This window comes from Nicrophorus vespilloides, unplaced genomic scaffold (genome assembly GCF_001412225.1).
Source record: "Nicrophorus vespilloides isolate i.1.1-1 unplaced genomic scaffold, Nicve_v1.0, whole genome shotgun sequence".
In the NCBI taxonomy this organism is placed as follows: domain Eukaryota; kingdom Metazoa; phylum Arthropoda; class Insecta; order Coleoptera; family Silphidae; genus Nicrophorus; species Nicrophorus vespilloides.
In genome coordinates, this window is record NW_017096050.1 from 53285 (window position 1) to 66947 (window position 13663).

The following is a 13663-nucleotide window of genomic DNA, read 5'->3' on the forward strand; positions in this document are numbered from 1 at the left end:
TACTCAACACTTTCTTCATCATCAGATGATTGAATTTAGTACAAAAAGCAGCAATTATTAAATCATCATCAATTGGTATCATTCTACAAAAGATCAATGAAACTACTCAATACTTTCTTCATCTTAAGATGATTGAATAAAGTACAAAAAACAGCTATTATTAAATCATCATCAAATGGTAACAATCTGCACAAGATCAATGAAACTATTCAACAGTTTCTTCATCATAAGATGCTTGAATCAAGCACAAAGATTAATCATTTTTAATTTCGTAACAAACTGCAAAAGATCAATGAAACTACTCAACACTTTCTTTATCTTAAGATAATTGAATCAAGCCCAAAGATTAATCATCTTCAATTTCGTAACAAACTGCAAAAGATCAATGAAACTACTCAAGACTTTCTTCATCATCAGATGATTGAATCAAGTACAAAAAAGCAGCAATTATTAAATTATCATCAATTGGTATCATTCAACAAAAGATCAATGAAATTACTCAAAACTTTCTTCATCTTAAGATAATTGAATCAAGCCCAAAGATTAATCATCTTCAATTTCGTAAGAAACTGCAAAAGATCAATGAAACTACTCAACACTTTCTTCATCATAAGAAGATGATTGACAAAGAATAAATCATCTTCAATTTGGTAACAAACTGAAAAATATTTCCTCAATCATCTTGAATTGTAACAATCTGCAAAGCATCAATGAAACACTTCAACAGTTTTAGATCTATCGCAAAAATCAATTAATAAATCATCTTCAATTGGATAACAATCTCAGAATTGTAAATTTGTAATTTATTCTGAACAACAGCTAATTAAAACGAAGTCCTCGAAGGCAACCTCTGTCTACCATTTGCAACAACAAATCCTTAATACATTTAACATCTCCGATCCATAAATAATACGAAACTTAACCTTGGATTCTCGCTTGCTTCCACTTCCAATCTGTTGGTTTCCTGCTCGAATTTCGCTCGGTTTATCATGTTCTTTATCACACAACATTTTGATCCATGTTTATAAATTAAGAAATTCGCAATCTTAGGTTTTTTCTTCTTTATTTAATCATTCTGAAAATAAACTTCGTTATAAACAGATCATTCCTATAGAAATTAATCAATTTCACCTTGTTTATACAATGAATTTGATTGAATGAATACGTGTAAATCTCACGTAGATTTTTCTTGAAATATAATAAACAAAATGATGAAAACAATAATGGAATTGAAAATTTGTTAATTGCTAAAATCCAATCTATTAAGATCTAAAAATAGTACAATTGCAAATACACATATCTAAATTACTTGCATTATGAAAGAACAAATTAGTTTTACATAATATTTCGATAAATATAAACTATATAGGGTACATAAGTAATATAGATTACTTTGTGGACGTTAACTGCAAACAAAATAAAGTATATTTAGAATTTGAAGATAAGTGAAAACAAATATTTAACCGATTACAATTTGGAGACTATATACTAAAGTACTAATTAATTAATTAATTAAAAATGTTAAAATATTTTCACGTAAATACAATAATTAGTACATTTTTTTTTGTAATATGTTTGCTATAAAACTGGATTAAGAATCTAAAAATAAGTAAATTATTACACCTCAAGTTGTAATCACACAAATGGGGGAACTGATAGGAAACTTCGAGGTGAGTCAACAACAGTGACTATCGAATGTATATAATAATGATGTTGGACAAACAAAAGTTAATGTTTTGTTTGTATTACATCATGTTTTAAAAGAAATATATTAATGATATTCGTTGCGACCATCAGAAAGTCTTCATTTCCCAATTTGGTGCGATAGAAACAGCAGTGTCTGTTTCATTGTGATCGAAGGAAGAACAAAATCGTGTTAAAAAAAACGTAAGTTAATCTGTTTTAAATTGAATTAAGTAAATTACTTATATTTTTCGCTTATTGTTTCGAATCTGATATTGCTGTTTGCTCCGAGCGAGAAACAGCGTCAACAAAAAAAAAAAAGGAAAATCGTTTACAACGTGCAATTATTATTGTTGACGCGTTACTATGGAATTCGTAACGATGCATTACAAAAATATTCTTATTTCATTTGTTCGTCGTCGCCTTGGTAGCAGTTGCGAGTTCCTCTCGAGATCGGATTGCTGAATTTTGTCATTAATCACGTCTCGCGATTACGAGTAATGGTGCATGTGCACGAGAGGCCAACGACTTCTTTCCTTCCTTTGTTATTCCATCGCCTTCTTCTCTTTACTTTCCTTTTTTTCTTATTATCATTATTATTATTATTGTATATGCAAATCCGCTGCGTTTACCTATCGAAATGTTCTAGCGAACAAAGTGTGCAAAATAATATTTAAAAAAGTTACGACCTTCGACAAAACTTACGTAAACAATCATCCTTCTCCTCCTCGAGATCATCAACTTGCGTAGAGGAGAGGATGGAAAAATTACAAACTACTGCTACAAACAGACCTGGAAATTGGGTCATCATCTGCTTCTCGTAATCTGATCTTTCGATAAACATCGAAGGAACCAAAAAAAAAATTAATACAAACTACGAGAACGGCCTTGTTATCTAATTATTTTATTTTTTTTCTCGATTATTTTTATTTCGCGAACGTAAATAATTATTTAATCATTAGTCTCTTGGTTTAGGGCCATAAATTAAGTTAAAAACCAGTGATTTTGTAACTGATTATTATTCCAAAAATAATCAATTAAAAGACAAGTTTATGTTTATAAATTGGTTTTCTTTGGTTAATTGATGTTTCGGGCACCACCCATCCCTTAATTAGTAGCTTATGAGCTACCGGTTTTTGTTTTTCCTTTGCCTGGACGAATCGATCTTTGTTTCTGATTAATTTCAATACGTGTTATTATTGTTGTTGTATCATATTTTTTATTAATTCTTCGGGTGTTTCTTTCGGCTCTCGATCTTGTCGTTCCACGGCCCAATTTAAAATCTAATCTTAGAAATGCCACTTCAAAGAAAACTAATGTTTAGAAAATGGAACAGAAATAGTGCAGAAGCGAGAGAGAGATCGAGGAAGAGAAGAGAAAAATAATATCTCTAGGCGTTGCCCATTTACGAAACCGTTTTATTTATTATAAGCATATTTCCTTCTCTCATCCAACTCTGCTCCTCCCGTGTGTGCAGTGTAGATGTACGTTTTTTTTTCTTTTCACTTCTCTTCCTTTTCGTTTATTTCTAAAACATGGTAATTAATTCATGGGAGTTATTTATTGCCTTTTCATGTGGGCCTCAGGGGAAAACGGGAATCCTCCTCGATAGAAGAGAAGAAGGAGGAAGAAGAGAGCTCAGAACGGATATGGTTATAAATATGAAAGTCGTCCTCTCCTCTCTCGCTCGATCTCCATTTATTTATTATTTATAAAGATTTTTCTCCTTATTTTTCCATCACTTCGTCGTCGTTTCTTCCATTCCTGTCTATTTTCTTTTTTTCATTTTATCTCCTCGTATTTATCATCCGGTTCTCTCTCGTATCCTCACCAACCAGTTTCTTGAGATTGAACCAACAACAACAAGCAGAGAAAAAGAACAACCAGAAATATAATCAGGAAGAACAAGTTCTCGTCCCGTTTCGTTGCCCAGACACATCAATGAACCAAGTTCGAACTTCCTTTCTCTCCTAAACCTAATGCCAATGAACGAATTGTGACAGATAAAACAACAGTTAAAAACAAAAAAAAATTGTGTACGATGAAAATCAAACATTGTTTATTAGATAATGCCAATTAAAGAAAAAAACTTAATATCTTAATACTCCTAGATATTTCCTAATTACCTATAGGTCTGTATCTAATCATGAGATTATCCTCAATGAATACTATCTATAAATCGTGTTTTAATTTCTAATTTTAGAAACTTTGAAAATAGGAAACTACCCTATATCATAAAAAAAACAACAATTCTTCTTTCAATATATTACGAATTGGTTTATACATAAAGTTTGATTATGTTTATTTTATTGTGGGTTTTTTTTTTATTACATCATTAGTCTTGATCAATACGAGTTCGTATCAATTTATTTAAGCCGCTTGAAGCTATCATTCAATATTACATGAGATCTTTATCGCACAGCTTCGTTTAGCTGTTGTTGTTTCTTTTCCATCGAGCGTATTTACAGTTTTTTTTTTCGTGGCTCGTGTTGTTTGTTGTGTGGTGGTGGTGGTGGGTGGGTGTGTTAGGAAACACAATCCTTTATGGGCAACTCATGTTCTGCATTTTGAATCTAATAAATATAAGTGTGAGCGTGCGTTCGCTTCGTCTATGAATTATTGAATGGCTAAATGAATAATAGACGTGATTTGCTTACCATTCGGAGTGTCTTTTTATTTTCTTTCGCTTCTTCCACTTGATTTTAATTAATGAAAAATGTTACCATAATAATTTGAACTAGAGGTTTAATGGAATTGGTGTTTGTAGTTATTGTTAGAAGTGTTTTGTAAGTTTTGCGAGGAATGCATTTTGTTCTCGTCTTGGAAATAAGCACACGATTTCCAAATGCAAACCACGCTCCATTCTAATCAATTGTAATTATATTCCAGCAACAATGAAAAACAATTTAGCTCATGCAATATGCATATGCGTGAGCTCGGTATTATTAACATTCGAACGCATCGAGTCTTTGTTTCTCTCGGTTCGTTTCGTTTCCGAACGTTTCGATATCGCCTTTTTATCGTTCAACAAATAAGACCTTTGGTCAAAATCTTTCTTTAGTTTTCCTTGTACTTGTACATCAAAGCGCGTTGTCTGTGTCTTGTTCTTGTTCTTGTTTGAAAGCAGTGAGCTTTGCATAATGCGCGATGACCCTAATTACCAGCCGAAATATAGTCCAACGTCGTTCCTCTTCATTGGATCTTTCAGTTTCGTGCAGTGCAAGTAGCTGGCAAGTTCAAGTTTTGTTGTTGTTGTTGTACGTATTATTATGAATTTTTTTTTAAATTACGAAATCATCAAGTGTGTTTCGAAAATATCGCTGAAAGCGGAAATGTCAATGCCAGGATGCAGATTGTTGCATAAACACGTAAATTCCGAATGCATCTTCCCTATACACATTTTCAATTTCATTTTTTTTCAAATTTGATTAGAATTACTTGTAATAATCGCATCGGAATTTGATCGTGTTTTTCGTTATCGTGCATTAGTTTATCTATGAGTGTGCGTCTCGTCTCGGCTGGTCTGGTGCGAACTGGACTCTGCTTTAGTTCAAAGTGAATCCTCCGAAGTGGCAGTTCTTCGTACATTGAACAAACAAAAAAAACAGTATTAACTAGTTTTGGTAAATAGAGAAGCAAGGAAGTGTTGTTTTTTTTTTAAATTATTTATTTCCTGACCTATATATTCGAGTCACACGTGTCTCACCTAAATATACACCCTACCTTGACTACAAATGATATTACGAAACCCGCACGACGTGTAATGGAAGAGGGTGAATGAATGTTGAAGCATGGAGCGAAAACCGCCGCCCTTACGTTTATTTTCGCTTCATTGAAACGAATTATTCACACTTTTTGTTGTGAAGAAACATCGTTATTGCAATATCCAAATACATTTATTTAATAAAAATAAAAATTACAACACTATTTCCATCTTTTAAACATTCACATTAATTCTCAACAAACTTCTTCAAACTTAGTGACAGAAATCACTCTTTCAAATTATTTAATTATGTAAAAAAATTCTTAGTATTTTTTTTTCTAGGTAAATTCAAATATTGAAATTCCACCAGTAACTATACAGTTTTTAACTTCAGTTAGAATTGCATCAATTGCATTTTTTTTAATCAAAACCTTATAGTTTTCTTATTTAGTATTATTTAGCTATACAAGAAAAGTTTTTTTCTAATTTTCTTTCACAGATCAGAAATATATCATCTCTTACAGTTTTCTCAAGTCAAATCATTACTACTTCAATTAGATATTCTTTGAGATCAACAGTTTACTACTTTCCAAGTAAAAAAGCACATACTTTTACAATTCGAACTATTTCTTACTTTCAATTTCAAGCATTTTCATAGTCTATAATAAGAATTGTATACTATAGTACTCTATAATAGCAAGATGAATATGTATAGTTAAATATACTCACCTTTTAGTGTTTTCTTCAGATAAAACTGTGGTATAATAATAACCTGAAGAGTATGAGAGATATATTCATCTAGTCGTTGCTTTTTTTTCCAGACATATGATGTGTTTATGGCTGGCATTTGTTTCAACACAATTTTCATCTTTTAAACATTCACATTAATTCTCAACAAACTTATTGACAGAAATCACGTGAATCTTTGAACTTTTACTCATCTTTTTATCCTAAACAACAATTTGTCATTCAAATTATTTAATTATGTACAAAATTTCTTAGTTTTTTTTTTCTAGATAAATTCAAATATTGAAATTCCACCAGTAACTATACAGTTTTTAACTTCAGTTAGAATTATAGAAAGTCAACAATTCATTTTTTTTAATCAAAACCTTATAGTTTTCTTATTTAGTATTAGCTAAATGTTTTCACAAGAAATATATCATCTCTTACAGTTTTCTGAAGTCAAATCATTACTACTTCAATTAGATATTCTTTGAGATCAACAGTTTACTACTTTCCAAGTAAAAAAGCACATACTTTTACAATTGGAACTATTTCTTAGTTTCAGTTTCAAGTCATTTTCATAGTCTATAATAAGAATTGTATACTATAGTACTTTATAATAGCAAGATGAATATGTATAGTTAAATATACTCACCTTTTAGTGTTTTCTTCAGATAAAACTGTGGTATAATAATAACCTGAAGAGTATGAGAGATATATTCATCTAGTCGTTGCTTTTTTCCAGACATATGATGTGTTTATGGCTGGCATTTGTTTCAACACAATTTTCATCTTTTAAACATTCACATTAATTCTCAACAAACTTATTGACAGAAATCACGTGAATCTTTGAACTGTTACTCATCTTTTTATCCTAAACAACAATTTGGTCATTCAAATTATTTAATTATGTACAAAATTTCTTAGTTTTTTTTTTCCAGATAAATTCAAATATTGAAATCCCACCAGTAGAAAGAAATTATACAATTTTTATCTTCAGTTAGAATTATAGAAAGCCAACAATTGTCTTTTTTTTAAACAAAACCTTATAGTTTTCTTATTTAGTATTAGCTAAATGTTTTCACAAGAAATATATCATCTCTTAAAGTTTTCTGAAGTCAAATCATTACTACTTCAATTAGATATTCTTTGAGATCAACAGTTTACTACTTTCCAAGTAAAAAAGCACATACTTTCACAATTCGAACAATTTCTTAGTTTCAGTTTCAAGTATTTTCATAGTCTATAAAAAGAATTGTATACTAAAGTACTCTACAATAGCAAGATGAATATGTATAGTTAAATATACTCACCTTTTAGTGTTTTCTTCAGATAAAACTGTGGTATAATAATAACCTGAAGAGTATGAGAGATATATTCATCTAGTCGTTGCTTTTTTTTCCAGACATATGATGTGTTTATGGCTGGCATTTGTTTCAACACAATTTTCATCTTTTAAACATTCACATTAATTCTCAATAAACTTCTTCAAACTTAGTGACAGAACTTTTGCTCATCTTTTTATCTTAAACAACAATTTGGTCTTCCAAATTATTTAATTATGTACAAAATTTCTTAGTTTTTTTTTTCTAGATAAATTCAAATTTTGAAATTCCGCCAGTAACTAATACAGTTTTTAACTTCAGTTAGAATTATAGAAAGTCAACAATTACATTTTTTTTAATCAAAACCATATAGTTTTCTTATTTAGTATTAGCTAAATGTTTTCACAAGAAATATATCATCTCTTACAGTTTTCTGAAGTCAAATCATTACTACTTCAATTAGATATTCTTTGAGATCAACAGTTTACTACTTTCCAAGTAAAAAAGCACATACTTTTACAATTGGAACTATTTCTTAGTTTCAGTTTCAAGCACTTTCTTAGTCTATAATAAGAATTGTATACTATAGTACTTTATAATTGCAAGATGAATATGTATAGTTAAATATACTCACCTTTCAGTATTTTCTTCAGATAAAACTGTGGTATAATAATAACCTGAAGAGTATGAGAGATGTATTCATCTAGTCGTTGCTTTTTTTTTTCAAACATATGATGTGTTTATGGCTGGCATTTGTTTCGTTATTGATGGAATCATATTTGGGTCAACGACTTAATTAAATTTAATCTCCTCTCCTCGTTTGCGTATCTGCATTTCTGTTTGGTTTCGACGGTGCGTGTGTGTGTATGTATTTATTCATTCCTCTTTCTCTTCCCAACTCGTCCAGCGTATACTTTTTACAATTTCATTTACGAGCGAACGCGATCACCAGCTGTGCAAATAGATTCAGTTCACACATACATAACACATTCAACAAATAATCATCAATTTTATTTTTTTGTAATGCCCTCCTCCCCACGTGTAAATAAATATTTATCGTACGATGCGTCTCTTCCAAACCTCTTTATCACAACCATCGTTATTTATTACCAACTCTTGCATATAACAACACACTCACTCACTTCCTCGCACACTACAGCACCGGTCTCTTCGGCCATTTACGCAATTTAAATCTGGCCGCGCCAACTAAACACACGTACAGCTCTCGATAACTTAATCTCTTTCGAAATTCTCTCCCGGTTTGGTAGAAACGAAAGCTCTGTGGGCAACAGAGAATCGCTTCCTTTCAGAAAATTACAAATAATGTTTCACGATATCATCGATATTCGGAGACACGGTGTATTACGTAATCTGCTGCTGTTGTTGTTGTCTCGTATAAATTAGTTTTCGAACATTATGAAAGAGCCATTCAAGAAATCATAATTTATAATGCAGTAACATTATCCCGTTTATGTGGATAAGCTCGTAATTAATGCGCTTGTTTACTTGTTGAATTTTTAATTGATTTTTAATCTTCTCAATAATTCGTTCTTTTTGCACAATGTCTCATCCTCTGTATCTGTATGTGCTCTGCACGATGTGTGTTATTGTTTGCCCGCGCACCTAAAAAGCTTTCAAATATTTACACAGCTCTCGAAATAGCTTAGGAACGTAGGTATATAGTACGTGTAGTAAAAGTATAAACATTTCGGAATAATGGGATAAATGAACTTTACATTTTGCATTGAGTGTGTGTGTTTTAACCCTTTAATTGCAAACGCACACAGTTCGATCCTGATTAATTACAAATTCATTGAACGACGATTGAAAAATGACTCGAATCTCTCTGTACGAAAGTACAATTACTACTCGTCATCTGAACGTCCTAAGTTCAGGAAACATCCAGTTTCCACCACTTTATCTTCCCGTTCAGCATTGTCCGACAAAACTCGCTAATTAAACAATTACAATTCAATTACTTTATTTGTTGTTTATTAGTAATATAAAATAATGAATTTCAATTTGAAGCTGTTTGAGAGATCCAAGGGAAGACGCGCTGAGCAGATGCTTCCCAGTTTTTGTTTGTTGTTTTTCTTCTCTTCTATTTTGTTTTCTTTCAATATCGCGTTACATGCAGCGCACATGAGTGGCCTTCCTCGAAAGAGAGAGAAATGATCAAAGATGCTGCTGCACAACACTCCAGCAAACAATTTCAGTTGTTACTTCGTTCCAAAATTGAGTTCCTTTGAACACGGACTTCGAGCATTGTGGCGAATCTTCTTGGGTTTCCTTCTCATTCTGAAATCGTTTCCCGAAGATTCTTCTCTTCTCCTCGCATGAGTTGCTAGATAAATAATGACACATTCTGATACAACACCATCGAGGCTCGCGTTTTACGACCATACCGCAACCATCTGTTCCAGTTGTTAAAAAAAAAATTAGTGCTGCGATCGTATACAGAGTGTTACTAAAACGAGTGCAAACATTTTCAAGGTGCGATCGTTTCTCTGAACTGAACAGTTTCTGTTACTGAAACGACTTCGAAATGTAATTCAGAAAACACGTTTCTTGTAATTGCTTTCGTTGTTTATTTAAGACGTATTTCAATTAAGACGTTTTGCGTTTGTGTTATTATAATTTGCAGCTTATTTATAATTTTTGTTTGTTTGTTGTTGTTTGCAGACGCGTACCCTCTTCGTGGAGGCGTTCTTACAGAACAACCGATTGGATCATGTGAGCCAGGTGATGGGATATCATCCATCTTACTTGGACAACTTCTTGAAAACGCAGAATTTCATATTGCGTGGCGATGGACCTCTACCATACGACTATAGACATTACATTGCGATTATGGTGAGTTTCTGATTGTTTCCAATTTTCGGTGCGACATCTAAATTGTTGATTTTCATTTGCAGGCAGCTGGACGTCATCAGTGCAGTTACTTAATACAATTGCAGAAGCAGGAGTTCTTGGTGCAGGGAGGTGATCAGTCTTGGTTGAAGGGTTTGCACTGCATCCCGCAAAAGCTGAGGAACCTCTATGACATCAACAAAATCTTGGCGCACCGGCCCTGGCTCCTAAATAAGTCTCACATTGAGGTAAGTGTTGAGAATTGTTATATCGTTGCAATGCTGTAATTTGTCGTTTTTCGTTTGCAGAAATTGACGAAGGGCAAGGACAGCTGGTCTCTGGCTGAGGTCGTCCACGCCATCGTGATTCTCACGCACTTCCACAGCCTTTGTTCGTTCGTTTTTCCGTGCGGCGTGAACCAGGAGCTCGACCAGGCCGGCGGGTACAGATATCCGGAGACTCTGCAGATGTTGAATAACCCAGGCGGTAACAGCGTTGCCGCAGCCACCGGTGTCAGCAAAAAGAGCAGCGATCCCAAAGATATACCGATTCCGAACGACACGAGACCGACGGCCGGAAAGATCCTGAACGGCGGTCGCTTGAATAACTTCATCAACAAGATCGGTGTGGCAGATTGGACGAGCGGACGGACGCAAAACCAGAGTCCGCCGTCGCCCACGGAGCCGGAGGTCGGTATCTCGACGCTGATGCAACGCATGAAGACGCTGTCCGAGCAGACGCAGGAGTGCACGCCGGTGGAGTTGGCGAAGAGGTTCGAGAATGTGGAGACGCAGAGCGCCGAGTTGGGAGCCGTCGGCCCGGAGCCGCAGGGCACTCCCGCCGACATCGGCATCTTCATCGAGGACACCCAGTTCATCTACCAGGACTTTGCTAAGCGCGACGAGCACCAGAGCATACCCACGTTCCGCGTGCAGGATTACTCCTGGGATGATCATGCCTACTCTTTAGTCAATAGGTAAGAATCATGCAACATTTTCTTAAAAACTGCAAATTACATTATATAAATCGTCTTTATTCATCAATATTTACGTTGCAGGTTATACAACGACGTTGGAAACCTTCTGGACGACAAGTTCAAGACTGCGTACAACCTGACGTACTACACTATGGGCGGAAGGACGGACGTGGACACTTCGCGTTTCCGAAGGGCCATCTGGAACTACATCCAATGTCTTCTCGGCATCCGTCACGACGACTACGACTACGGGGAAATCAATCAGCTACTGGAGAAGTCCCTGAAGACCTTCATCAAGAGCGCATGCTGTTACCCGGAGTGCGTCACCAAGAAGGATTACCTGAAGGTCCTAAGGGAGTTCAAACACAGCGAGAAAGTGAGTAACATTCTTCTATCTAAAATTCGAAATGATAATATTCAAAACAAATAGTTAAGTGCAATGCGAATTGATTGTTATTACTAAATCGACCTCAATTAATAATATTATTCACATCCAATTATTCGATTAAATGTCAGAAGTGACATTTTAATGACGGCTATTCTATAAATATAAAACAAAAGGTAGTTTTGAATGACGACCACGCCTTCTTAAAATAAAAAGATTTGCTTCCCGAATCAGGGTAATTGACTAATTCGTTGTTTCTTTAATTAAAGGTCCACGTGAATCTGATGGTACTGGAAGCCAGGATGCAGGCGGAACTTCTCTACGCGCTGAGGACTGTGAATCGCTACATGACAAACTAAAGAAGATATTCGCGCAATCGTTGCGCGAAAACTAATAATAACAAACAAAAGAAAATACACCTATCTAAGCCCGTATCTAAGGTATATATATATGTATTTGTATAAAGGTATATATATACAAGAACTCTACTCTTCATGCCTCCTAACGTAGGTATGAGTATATCATATTAATATATGCACAAAAAAAAATGGTAATTTCTATCTATATATATATATATTGAAGAGGAGAAGAAAAAATAAGTATATTTAAATATTAGTATGTTAATGATGGTTATTTTGTAATTGAAAAACGAAAATATGCGTTCAGTTTATGCGTTCACATTTATAAATTCTTGATTCGGACTTATTTATACATATTTTATCAAGCAATTCGTGCGAAGATTACGCAACAACACTCACGATCTATATGAAGTGGTGAATACATTCAGTAGGAACAAACTTTGCACCCAAAAATAAATATGCGAAGAATTAAGGAACGACATAATAATAATGAAATTATATAATACGACCACATTTTTGTACATAATATAAATAATATATATTGTATAATAATTTAACAAAAAAAAAAGTTAATAAGAAGTTTATATATATACATGAGCTGTAGGGGAAGAAGAGGTGACGATTTTGCGAGGATTCCTGCTGGAGTTTCTTTTAAAAAATTTAAATAAATTAAGATTTATTTTCTTTTTTTTTTTTCTTGATACTTTCGGGAAAATCCTCGCTGGACTTTGTGATCCGTGATTGCGTGGAGTTTTTTTTTTTGAAAAGAGGGAACGAATTCCCCCTGTTCATTATTTTTTTTTTTTTCGTTTATCAATAATAACGGTTTATTATTATCTCGTTGTATCTTTGTAACTGAAGGAAGGAACTAACACTAATTGTATAAAAAAAAAGAAGTATATATATAATTTGTAAATGTATAAACAAAAGGAAAGATTAAGAAAGGGGAGGCTCCTTAATTAATATTAGTAATTATATTCTCATGTTATTTTTTACGTTTAACTTTTTACGGACGTTATTTCCTACTTTTTGACTGATTGGGAATAATAATGAGGAAGGCGAGAAAGTAACAGAATAAAAAAACAAAAAGAAAAGAAATCGAAAAATGTGTGAAAAAAAAAATAAATAAATAAATAAGTAAATAAATATAAATTTGAATGTAAGCGAACGCGCGCGAATTATGTACGAAAACGTTTGTTTTTATTTTGTTTTGTTTCATAAACGTAACGATGGTGATCCAAACAAATTATTCTTTTGTTCGTTTTAAAATAGGTACAACAACAACAAAAAAAACAAATTGTCTTTGTGCTTTTAATTATATTATTGTTATTAATTTTTACACATATATATTATCAGTAATTGTATAAATAATTCTTCGTTTATTCGTATTCTTTCTATAATTTGTTCGCTCTTAAAGGAAAGGCAAGAGACAGAAAACACACATTTTCTTTACGGTTTCGGATCTAGTTATTTTAATTTTGTTTTTGTGTTTTTTTTTAATTGCGAAGAACGCAATTCAATTGGTGATACACACACAAATATATATATATATTTTATAATAATTCTTAACTCTAGTAGAAGATTAAAAAAAAAGAAGAAATTAGTGAAGTAATCCGGAACCGGAAGTAATTCAAAATTTTTTTTTTTTTTTTCAAT

The 13663-nt window shown here is 32.9% G+C and overlaps 1 protein-coding gene across 2 annotated transcripts in view; it reads left to right on the forward strand.

The window, feature by feature from the left end:
• LOC108569273 (sestrin homolog) overlaps positions 1 to 12233 on the forward strand; it is a 22934-nt gene extending 10701 nt beyond the window's left edge. For both annotated transcript variants that reach the window (XM_017930770.1, XM_017930771.1), the window contains 5 exons: positions 10120 to 10290; positions 10353 to 10535; positions 10596 to 11263; positions 11345 to 11639; positions 11918 to 12233. In XM_017930770.1, coding sequence (XP_017786259.1) covers positions 10120 to 10290; positions 10353 to 10535; positions 10596 to 11263; positions 11345 to 11639; positions 11918 to 12007 — 1407 coding nt within the window. In that variant the 3' untranslated portion in view covers positions 12008 to 12233. The remainder of the gene's footprint in view (positions 1 to 10119; positions 10291 to 10352; positions 10536 to 10595; positions 11264 to 11344; positions 11640 to 11917) is intronic.
• The last annotated feature ends 1430 nt before the right edge of the window (positions 12234 to 13663 follow it).